This window comes from Stegostoma tigrinum, chromosome 37 (assembly GCF_030684315.1).
Source record: "Stegostoma tigrinum isolate sSteTig4 chromosome 37, sSteTig4.hap1, whole genome shotgun sequence".
NCBI lineage: Eukaryota > Metazoa > Chordata > Chondrichthyes > Orectolobiformes > Stegostomatidae > Stegostoma > Stegostoma tigrinum.
In genome coordinates, this window is record NC_081390.1 from 1,924,686 (window position 1) to 1,937,109 (window position 12,424).

The 12,424-nt window shown below is 41.5% G+C and overlaps 1 protein-coding gene across 6 annotated transcripts in view; it reads right to left on the bottom strand.

Moving 5' to 3' along the window:
- Positions 1-12,424, bottom strand: part of LOC125467468 (annexin A7-like) — a 52,743-nt gene that overhangs the window by 11,199 nt on the left and 29,120 nt on the right. For all 6 annotated transcript variants that reach the window (XM_048563305.2, XM_048563309.2, XM_048563306.2 and 3 more), the window contains 3 exons: positions 10,945-11,058; positions 3,502-3,672; positions 1,736-1,906 (listed from right to left, as the gene is read on the bottom strand). In XM_048563305.2, coding sequence (XP_048419262.2) covers positions 1,736-1,906; positions 3,502-3,672; positions 10,945-11,058 — 456 coding nt within the window. The remainder of the gene's footprint in view (positions 1-1,735; positions 1,907-3,501; positions 3,673-10,944; positions 11,059-12,424) is intronic.

Genomic DNA, 12,424 nt, shown 5'->3' on the forward strand with positions numbered 1-12,424 from the left:
GGACTGTGGCAGGAAACCGGAGCAGAGACACAGACACTGGGAGAATGTGCAAACTCCATTTGGATGTTCATGTACTGCATGCAGACCACAATATTCAGGGACTGTTTGGTTTTAGTGCTAGAATTAAGCAGCACAATGTGCCTTTTTGGAAGAGCTACTATCCAAACAGTATCTTCTCAAGCACTTATCTAATGGTATATTAGGTTGCAAAGTAAATCACTCCCACTACAGCTAAAGCAGTGGGATTTACTTCTTAATAGAATTTTTCAAATTTGCTCCACCACTTTCCATCTCAGTTAAATGATCCAATTCTGTGCTGTAGGATGCTGAGTTGTTCCATTATCAGCATTTCTCCTCAAAATCACTCACTTGACGTTTCCAGTGTATACGTTCCAACACTGTCTGCTGCTTAGCTACCAATGAAGGCCTGGGCATTACCAGTTGAGCTAAAAACTATGTTCTCCTCATTCATTGTGCGTGTGTGTGTAATCTCAGTAGGGGGGCACCATCTTTAAAAGCAAAAACCATTGTCAGGACTTCCCTCGACAACCTGAGCAATGAAGGGTCTAGGCCCAGCTTTCCCGCTCCTAAGATGCTGCTTGGCCTGCTGTGCTCATCCAGCTCCACACCTTGTTATCTCAATATTAAGATATCTTCCAAACTACCTACTCAGATGTTATTACACATAGAACACAGAAAAGTACAGCACAGGCCCTTCGGCCCACGATGTTGTGCTGTGGTATAATCCTAATATCTTCAGAGCAGGTGAGATTTAAACTCAGGTCGCAACTTTAGAAGTTGAATTAGTTGAATTCAGGAAAAGTAAGGAAGCATTTCTTTACGGGTAGCCTAAGTAGGTATGTGGAACTCTCCTCCCCAAAAGACTGTTGATGTTGGGCCCATCAATTACTGCTTTTTAAGACAGAAATTGACCAATTTTTTTATCATTCTATAGGGAAAGCAAGAGATACAGTGCAAATACAGGTAAATGAGTGAGAAGTGTAGTTCAGCTGTGATCAAACTGAATGGTCGAATAGTCCCAAGGGACTGACTGGCCTCTCCCTTGCCCTACGAGAGATACTGGAAACCACAATTAAATATACATTTTTATGTGTTTTTACTGAGAGAGAGAGAGAGAGAAAACCCCTGCTTTGGAGAGACATGTGTCTTTTCCATCACGATAAACAGTCAGGGGAGATTTATCTCAATCTGTTTCGACCTTTTCTCTCAGAACCTAAAGTCAGAGAACACTAGGTGGCCATTAGGCCAATCATGTATATCCTATCTAAGAGCACTCTAAACAATTTGTATCGTTCTTGCACTCTCCCCATGTCCAGTAACACACACTACTTTAAATATTATCCTACTGTGCATCAAGAGATTACTAAACTGCTCTCCATTGCAAAGTATTCAATATTCCAAAAGTGCCCATACCTAAGCTGAAAGGGAAATCAATTAAGTCCATGAGTGAGAAGCAACAGCAGGATAAAGCAGAGAGTTGTCAGGAGACTCAGTAGCTGCATGAGCAGACTAAATGAATCTTGCAGCCCCTGTCTCTCTCAATGTTTAAATTGATGAGCTTCTATCCCTTAATTCCACAACCACAAGCAAAAGAAGAGACCATGAAAACTTTCAATAAACCTAAACCCTGAAATAATTCTACACAAACCAGGTCAGTTCCATTTGTCCCCTTTTTTGTTCAGTTGCCGACAGAGGGGACGTTCCACTCGCTTACCCTGCCGTATTCCTGAATAGTTGCCCGGAGCTGGGGAAAGCTGCGAGTTGCTAGAATCATGTTGAAGGTCGATTCGTCTGTGCCAAGCTTCCCTTCCCCAGCCCGGAACAACCTCTCTGCATCTGCTGTCGCTTTCTGCATATCCACCGTCTGATTCTCATCGCGGTTGCCCTGTGAACAGAAATCAAGGGTTGATTCCAGTGGGTTTTAAGTCAGCTTCATGCTTTAGTTTTCACCAGGGCTCACACACAGCTAAAAGGCAACGTCATTACATGGAGACTTCTGGCTCTCTTCACTGCATGCTGGATACTGTTTCCAAGGTAACAGCAGCTCCCGATAACTCACCCAGCGTGCAGCATCCTGGCCAAGGTGATTTCCCACAGACACACACACGCACACTCCAGTAGGAGTGGCTGCTTTGTTTTCATAAAAGGTTAATGTTTGGAAGAGGTCAGAGCTGATATGAAAAGGGTTATTTCCTTTCCTGGTTATCCTGAAAGAATTATCAGCTACCCATGCAGTGTGGGTCTGGTATGTTGGCGAGAATATGTAGTACTGGCAGGTTTTGTCCTGGAAATACTTCAGCGCATCAAACTGTGTTATCAGTCCAGATGCCAGGCTTCACTTTTATAGTTTTGTCGGATCTGGCAGGATTACTGAAGTCAGTTCCAAAAAGTGGAATCTGAACAGCCCCAAGGCTGTTGCATTGCTGGTTCATTATAGATGCCCTAGACTAGTGCACACCCTCGACCTACCTGGCATTTTATTATTTAATCCTCTTTACCCAAGGGAACAAAGTTGTGAAAGTATCACTCACATCAGTTTCCCATTTGGAACCAGCTCATTCAACACAGATTGGGTCACCTAGAATTTTGCTGGCTACATCTGTACCCATACAGGAATGAAAATTGTGACCTGAATGTGTGAAAAATGTGGTTAACATCATAAAGCAGCAACAGATTCTGTAACACTGAAACAAATGGAAGTGAACGACAAAAGTTGTCTTGTTTGGATTTTGAGACAGTTGAAATTTACCAAAAAACTAAAGACAGAGACAAGGCTCCAGATTTCCTTGTGAGCTAAAGACACACGGCCAACTCCCCAGGCCAACCTCAAACTCTGTGCTGTTAGCAAGAGAAAATGCTGTGGAGCTTTCTTTGGCCTTGAGACTTTCTAAAGGTGTGGGAAATTTCCAAGTCTTTGCTTCAGTTGCTGCAGCAAGAATACGTACATATTACAGAGAGAGGCATGAGGGAGAAGAAAGTGGAGGGAAGAACAGAGACTGAAACATAGATCGAGAGAAACAGTGAAAGAAAGACAGAAAGAACATGTTAAATTCGGTGGGTAGTGCTGAGCAACCAGACTCCTACACAGTACAGCCAAACGTGTGGATGCGTGATTCAGCAAAGAGGCTCTGCTCTCACTGTCATCCTCAGTGAAGCAGGGGAGGAAATATTTCAGGTAGGTCAGTTTTAAACTTCATTACCTGACCGTGGACACATTTTGGAACAGAACTGTAAACCTTCAGTGGTTAGTCATACATTGCTCCAACTTTCATTTGCTTGGAGCTGCATCCTTGGCAGCTTGAGAAGCAGCCTGAGACAGTCACAGAGGGTAACATCCATATATGACAAGACAATTACCAGGAGTTGCCCACTTACTCTCTGATAAATGATCTAATTCTTTACCTGAATTTTCAATCCAATCAGATTACCCCTGATGGGTGGCCCCAAGCAATCCTTTCACACCACTTTCCAGTCACTAACCTGAGACATGGAGATCAGCAATCTCCTGAAATGGCCGCTTGTATCCTTCCTCAAATCCTTCTCCAAATCTCGACCCAGCTCCTCCTTATAACAGCGCACAATTTCTCGGATCTGCTGGTTATCCCTGGTGCAAAGGATCTCAATCAGAACCCGATCTTGCGTTCCAGCTCCCTATGGGATTGAAGGAGGGAAAACAAAGAGAATTAGATCTAATTGTTTCTGTGACACGAGGTGGTGTAACAGGCATTGGGTATTTACCATGTCAAATCCACATTGCAACCTCACCACCACCAACTCCACCTCCACGATTTAGTCCTTCAGCATATTGTGAACAATCCAGAGTCCAACGTTTCCTCGCAGTATATTATTACTCATTAGTACAACACACTATCAGCACTATTAGCAAGAACATTTTCTGACTCAATAGTAAGAGTAATCAAGTACCACTCGAGACTTGAACATCTGATCTAGGCTGGTGCTTCAATCCAGCATTGAGGATTAGCAAAGCATTTAGCTGGGGCGACTGTTCTTGGTTACTATGCAATAATTCCAACTTAAAATAAAATCACACAAATAACATGGCAGCACAGTGGCTCAGTGGGTAGCACTGCAGCCTCACAGCGCCAGGGACCCGGGTTTGATTCCACCCTCAGACGACTGTGTGTGGAGTTGGCACATTCTCCACGTCTGCGTGGGTTTCCTCTGAGTGCTCCAGTTTCCTCCCACAGTCCAAAGACGTGCAGGCTAGGTGGATTGGCCATGCTAAATTTCCCTTAGTATTCAGGGATGTGTAGATTAGGGGATGGGACTGGGTGGGATGCTCTGAAGGTTGGTCTGGGCTGAGGGTTGGGCTGAAGGGCCTGTTCCCACATTGTAAGGATTCTATGATAAATCCAGGGCTAGAACATGATCAACACAGCCTCAGCTACTTTCAGGGTAGCAATAACACTCTATTTCAAAACTTGTCTGTGAGAAAGAGATATTTTTCCTAAGGCACAGGCGTGGAAGCGCAGTGATCATACTAACACTGAGTAAGGCCATCAGCATTATTCTGAAATTGTAACAGATTCACTGTCAGGAACCTCAAAAAAGCAAGCACATCCAGTCCTCGGTCTGGGCAAAGCTAGTGAACTGAAATGAACCCATTATCCCAGAATAAATAATTCCAAGTAATTTGCAAGTCAATAAACTATTTTTTTAAAAAAAGATTATATTTTATAAAGAGATCTATAATCCCCATTAAATGGGGGTATTTTCATTCAGGGAAGCTGCAAAGTGGTCAAGAGAAATGTATATAATGAAGATTCATCATAGGGCATTAACATGAATAAAACTAAAATTGCAGACACTTCAGCCTCGAAACAGGGAAAATACTTTTTTTCCTTCTTAGTGTGATGAAAGCAATGTCTTATTTTAAACAGGAGATAAAGGATGAGTATTCATATAGCACCTTTCCCCAGGAATAAAGCTGCTCTCAGAAATCTGTTTCTTTTAACCCATGTTGACTGAGAGGAAAATGGGCCAGGACTCCACAGGGAAATCTGTGATCAGTTCCGTGGAATGTGCCATTCAATCCAGAAGGCTGATGTGGTTTAATGTCTCATACAAAAGACTGCCCATCCCACAGCACAGCATTCCCCATCGCCTACGTGTATGTTTATATGTAATTTGGTTTCCCAAGTCTGACAGTGCGCTCAACTACACGTTTCTGCTGACTCCCCAGTATTACTTTGGAATTCCTTGATATTCAAGAATCTACCTCTGCCTTAAAAATACTTAATGACAATGCCTACGTCACTCTCTGGAGAAAGCATTCCAAAGGCTCATGAACCTCAAAACAAAATCTCACCATCTCAGTCTTAAATGAAAGATCCTTTATTTTTAATCACTGTCTCCTAATCTCCATTCAGGACCCCACTCTGTCAAATCCCATCAAGACCTTATATAAATCAACACAATTTCTTTTTATTCTTCTAAATTCCACCAGATACAAGTCCAACCCATTGAAGTTTCTCATACAAGGCAATCTGCCCAACTCGTCTGTTTTTTTAATCCTCTCCAAATTGCTTCAAGTGCATTTATATCAAAGAACAAAGAAAACTACAGCACAGCAACAGGCCCTTCCAGTCTGTGCCGATCCGGATTCTCTGTCTAAACCTGTCATCTATTTTCTAAGGGTCTGTATCCTTTTGCTCCCTGCCCATCCATGTACCTGTCCAGGTAACATCTTAAAAGACACTACTGTGTCTGCATCTACCACCTCCGCTGGCGACGTGTTCCAGGCACCCACCACCCTCTGTGTAAAGAACTTTCCATGCATATCTCCCATAAACTTTCCACCTCTCACTTTGAACTCATAACCCTTAAAAATTGAGTCCCCCACTCTGGAAAAAAGCTTCTTGCTATCCACCTTGTATATACCCCTCATGATTTTATAGACCTCAATCAGGTCCCCCCCTCAACCTCCGTCTTTCTAATGAAAACAATCCTAATCTACCCAACCTCTCTTCATAGCTAGCACCCTCCATACCAGGCAACATTCTGGTGAACCTCCTCTGCACCCTCTCCAAAGCGTCCACATCCTTTTGGTAATGTGGCAACCAGTACTGTACACAGTACTTTAAATATAGCCGAACCAAAGTCTTATACAACCGTAACATGACCTACCAACTCTTGTACTGAACACCCCGTCCGATGAAGGAAAGCATGCCGTATGCCTTCTTGACTACTCTATTGAACTGCGTTGCCACCTTCAGGGAACAATGGACTCGAACACCCAGATCTCTCTGTACATCAATTTCCCCTAGGACTTTTCCATTTACTGTACAGTTCTCTCTTGAATTAGATCTTCCAAAATGCATCACCTAGAATTTGCCCAGATCGAAATCTATCTGCCATTTATCTGCCCAACTCTTCAATCTATCTACATCATTTCTTAAATAAGAAGACCAAAACTTTTCATGTGCTTTAGATATAGTTACACCAACTCCTTGTACAGTCCCTTTGCAATAAATAAGGCCGTAAGAAATAGAAACAGAAATAAGCCATTTGGCCCTCAAACTTGTTCCATCATTCAACAGCGTCACGACTGATCAGATGTTCCTCATGTCCACTTTCCATCATTTGCCAAATTTGCAGTCAAGGGGCCTGGACTACTCCCTCTGAATAACATTTGCAGAGTCTATAAATGGACAGGCAGAAAAGCCACAGCTGCACTGTAAACAACATGTAAAGACAATTGCTGATCTCTCTACACAACACTACAATCAAAAGGTGCAAAATTACCAGCTTACTGTCCCCAGCAATGGACTGTTGAGTCACCATCACATGGGCTCCCTCTTTTTTAAATTTATTTATTTCTTCTGTTTTTAATTATAATCATAGAATCCTACAGTTCTAGGGATGACCATTCGGCCCATTGTGCTTGTGCTGGATCTTCAAAAGTGTAATCCAATAGGATCTCCCTCTCCTTGGTTGAAGCCCTGCAATTTCTATTTTATTTTCAAGTCTATAAGTAATTCCCTGTTGGAATTCACCATTGATTCTTCCACTAGCTTTTCAGGCAAAACAGCCCAGATCACAAAAACTCTCTGTACAAAAAACATTTGTCCTCTCCATTGGTTCTTTTGCCAACCATATTAAATCTTGTCTGATTAATGACCTGCCTGCTAGTGGAAATAGTTTGACTTTATGTTTACTCTTATTCACTTTGAACAGCGCTACTGAATCTCCTATTCACCATCAATGTTCAATCCCATTTTCTCTAGTCTCCCCATGAAACTGAAGGGATTTTTCCACACTCCCATTCTGGTAACTCTCCTCTGCACTCAAGAACCTTGATTTTTTATTCATTAATTCCTTCATATTCACGTATGTCTAAAGTACACTTTATGATTTAACACAATGTGATAGTTGACTACTGCAGCTTTGAATTTCCTGAGCACTGATTTTTTTTACTTGGCAGTCCAATCTATTCGGTCATGAGGCTCTAAATCAACATGCAAATTTGTACAATATCCAGTGTGCCAAACATCTACAGATCACAAACCATCTCGCTCCCCCGTACTATCCCATCAAATATTCCCAGGGCAGGGTTAAATATAAAATAAAGTTCCCTCTATACTAAAATGTAATCAAAGACTCCAAGGGTGCATTCGTTCAAAAGGGAAAAAGAACTTTTTAAATAAAACATTTAAATTAAAACCAGCACTTGGTGTGTCTCATTTTCCAAACACTACTATTTTCAAGCCTCCACCCAGTGCAGCTATAGCAACTGAAGTGAATTCAGCTTGGGCACAGATTTTGTGACAGGGATTTAAACACCAAGGTTTCTCAGATTCTCCATTTCAAAATGTTCAGTGTTGTGTATCTGTGGCAGAATCTGGACCTTGAAACAAGGCAGCAGGTTTATTTATCAGACTTTAAACTGAAGTCTGAAATCCAGACCAAAAAACTCAAGTTTTAGTTTGTACACTGACCCAGGGAATTTTGAAAGGGAAGCTGAAATACATTTTCCATTTCCTGTTACAGCAGCATTAACCGCAGGGGTATATGTTGAAGGAAGAAATCCCAGGCAATGATTGAGTGGTTGAATGCAGTTCCAAGTCTTAAATTAGCACTGCATAAAAATTAGTCATACCTTTATAGTTCATTTAATCAAAACGCCTCACCCATCCACCCAAGCCTCCCCGTACCCTTGACAGTAACAGCATGCATTTGCCTGTAGAATGAATCACAAAAAAAAATTGACACTCTAACAACTGCTACGAGAAATTTCCAGCTAGATTCACCACAGCTACTCCCCAAATTCAAAGGTCGTTAAGGTCAACAGGAATAATTATAAGATGTACACTGCAGCAATCCCAGTTTAGAACAAAGAGTCATTTGACCCATCATAGTTAATCAAGCCAGGAATGTATGGGTACAGCACTATTAGTACCATAATATTCCTTCCAATACAGCAAGATTACAAGACTTTTGCTTCTGTTGGGGTTTCATTTCATGCACTGATCATTCTTTGAATTAAAGAGCTTAAAATCTGTCCTCAACTACTTTCAATGTGTCTCTCTATCCTTTAGGTTAATTTTTTTTACTGTTTCCATATTCAAGATTGAATCTGTTCAATCTTTCACTATAACCAGTACTGAAAGGCTGGATAATCAACACCATGTCTCTTCACTGCTTCCAACATCTCCAATGCTCTCATCCCACTGACCGGAACTGAATGACCAGCACTCAACAGGATGCTCTGATTAAACCCTTGTATAATTTGTTCTTGATTTCCATCTGCTCAGACATATAATTTGGCACTCAGCTTTGCTCAATGTTGACTGAATATGATGAATAAGGGCTCTTGGCAATGCTACTTCACCATTCAGAAGTCTACATGTGATTGGCTTCCAGAATCAAACAGGACAGAAGAGGCCTTTGGGGCTATCAAGTCTGTAGCACCAAAAATACACAATGTACACGTTTCACAGCCATTATAGTTTACACATTATAAACTCCTTTGTCTATGTGAACAACTGGTAGAGATGTGAGTCAATTGCTGGCATAAATCTGGTCTGAACAATCTTGGGCACCTCTCTCAGTACTGCCACCACCATCATACCCACCTCGATTGAGTTCTTGTTTTCTATATTCCAATCAATTTCTTATTGTCCCCAAGATTTACATTGAATCCTACTGCTTAAAGTTAACTGTCTGCTTGAATCAAATGTCTTTTGGAAACACCACAGGACTTTGTTAGTCCACTTGTATGTAAATCCTCCAGAACTCTCTTACTTATGACTGAGCTGGGTAACTGAGCAGAGTTTATACCAGTACAATCTGGAAGTAGGCAGCAAGAGGGGACTGGCTTCTGGAGGAAATTCTTTTCTTACTCCATACTTTATACTCTCAATGAAGGAACAGCAGTGCTACAGTTAATCTAATGGACAAGTAATCCATCAGATTAATGATCCTGTGATAATAATTCCAATCCCATCATGACAGCCTGTAAGTTTAAATTCAGTTAATTAAATAAATCTGGAATTAAAAAATAGTCTCAGTAATGATGATCATGGAACAAATGACTGATTTTAAAACCCACTGAGTTTGCTATTTTTTTTTAAGGAAGACAATCTACTTTTACCAGGTTTAGTTTACATGGGACCAACTCTTAGAAATTCTCAAGGAAATGGCCGAGTAATCCACTCAAAATGGCTTTGCCACGTTCCAGTTTAGGGCAGTGGCTCACCACCACTTCCTTCAGAGCACATACTCACTTTAAACAAATTAAAACCTCAGGTCATTCAACAGCACAGTAGTTACCAAAGGCAAGGTAGCCCAATCCTGTTAGTCTCAAAGAGAATTCCAAGCTTCAGAAGACTGCTCATGGATAACATTACTGCTAGGTTCTGAATCATCTAACTCGCCCCAGACCTTTGGCTGATCACTCACCGGCCGCAGTCCACTGATTCAGACCACCAGAATTCCACTGAAAACACGTTACTATATTGAGATCACAATTAGAGTCAAGGATATAACAGAGGGAAGCAGCACCAGCCCAAATACATCCCCTACCCAGTTTCAGATCCCTCATCCGCTAACGTCCTCTCATCCTTACTCTTTCTCCCATGACAATGCTTTTCAAGATATTTTTAAACCAACCTGTTCAGACATTACCACTGCACAACGACCCTCATCTCAGCATTCAATCCAAAGCCCACAGATTCTATATGCCCGGCCTTAGTCACTCACCATTACGTCTGGCTTGTGGCATTGAGCAAGTGCCACTGATAAACCCTCCTATTACATCTAAGTTCAACAATCACATGTTCTCTTCAGTGATCACTCTTCTCCATCGATGTGAAGTTAAGCAGTGCATGGGCATGTTTGTCTCCATGACCTGTTGTTGTCTCCTCATTCTAAGTAGAATACCCCAAATTATATCTCCAACAACAGCTTACATATACAATCCATTTGTTGCCACTTTTACTACCAGACCACCCCACAATCTTTACTCTACAGACGTCCCCAGAGTTTAAACTCCTTGTTGTCGATTCCCATATCCATCCAAATTGTGAACTCAGAAGTACCTTGTTGTGCGAATGCTCGGTGACACCATAAATGGATTCTTCATTCTGTCACTATTCCTCTTAAGAGGAGAACTTGGCATGACTTTTCTTTTATCCAGAGAATATTGGTCTTAGCAGGAAGATGGGCGAAGGGGATAATGACTAGTTTTAAAAGTGAAGTCAAAGAAAGAGGATGGATTCATGAATGTGACAAGGATGAGGCTAAACTAACAAATAAACACATGAATTAGTTTAGACGTTACAAACAAGCTGTTAGGAAACAGAACAATCAGAATTACGTTTATGTTTGGGAGAGATAGTTTGATATTAGGTGCATCTCCTCAAAATTATACATTTCATTGCACAGTGCTTTAGTCAACAATACCTCCATGGCTTTCCTCAGACTCCACGCATCATAGTAAGTGGTAGGCATGAAGAGGGCAAGAATGATCTCCTCCATGTTTCCGGTCAGTTCCGATTTCAGGTCCTTAATCAAATCCTTAAAATGAAAAAAAAAATTGACAAAGAGCTGTTCATCAGTAACAGAACACTGAAACTGGATGGTTTGTGCTGGGTCCCACAAAAATTGCATTTTGATTAAAACACAAGCTATTCCTCTTGACCATTAGCTTCAGATTTTACTCAAATCTCAACATTTTACTTTTACCCAAACAGGCAATCAGTATCAGCCTCAGCTGATAGCATTTTCATCTCCAAGCTGGAAGACAGTGGGTTCAATCCCCATTTGGGTGGCATTTCACAGACAACAGTACTGCGTTGTCCCAGATGCTGAAGGAGGATGGGATGATGAAAGATCTGGAAGGAGGTAATGTTCAAGAATCCCAGCCTAGTGCAGGAACTACGATTAGTGGAGGCAGTAGTTTTTTTTGGACAATACTTCCTTGAGGGGCCGAAGGGCCTATTATGTACTGTATTATTTTATGATTTTAAGAGCAAGGGAGCTGGCCCAATGCCCAAGCTTATTTCTGCAATAATGAACACCATTAAAGCTGTTTAGCTCATCCTTCCTCACAAGGGCAGGTGATGATGTACTGGCATTATCACTAGACTATTAATCCAGAGACCCAGGTAATGTTCCGAGGACCCGAGTTTGAATCCTGCCATGGCAGATGGTGGAATGTGAATTGTAAAAAATGTGAAATTAAGAATCTACTGATGACCATGAATGCATTGCTGATTGTCGGAAAAACCTAGCTGGTTCACTGATGGGTTTTAGAGAGAGAGAGCAAGACTGCCATCCTTACTTTGTCTGGTCTACATGTGACCCCAGACCCACAGCAATGTGGGTCTCTTTACTGCCCTCTGAGTAATTAGGGATGGGCAATAAATGCTGGCCTGGACAGTGATGCCCACAACTCATGAATGACTAAAAAACAAACATTATGATTTGGAGGATCTGTGGCTTTGTAACAAATTTCACTTAATTCAAAGCAAATCTCAGTTTGCAAACAACACAGAAATCTTCCCAACAGTGACAACTCTCATTGCAGAATGTTAACTAATTCTCCCAAAGATCACAAGACTTTTAAGACTCAAAAATTAACACCAAGTAAATGTGACATTAACAGATCAGCCAACTAACACCAACAATCAGAACAACAAATAACCATGCGTTGTGCTGTCTGCCATCTGCTGACCATGCCACTGGGGTGAACCCACGGCCCAGTGACAGGCAGCACGCATGTGACCAGTGGCCTAGTGACAGGCAACAAAGTCTTTGGCAGAGAAAAAACATGCAAAACATTGGGGGAAACTTTCTTTCCGCAAAAGTAACCATTACATGATAGAATTCTTTGTCGGAATAGAAAATGAAGTAGCCCAACCCAACAGAAACTTCATTTTCT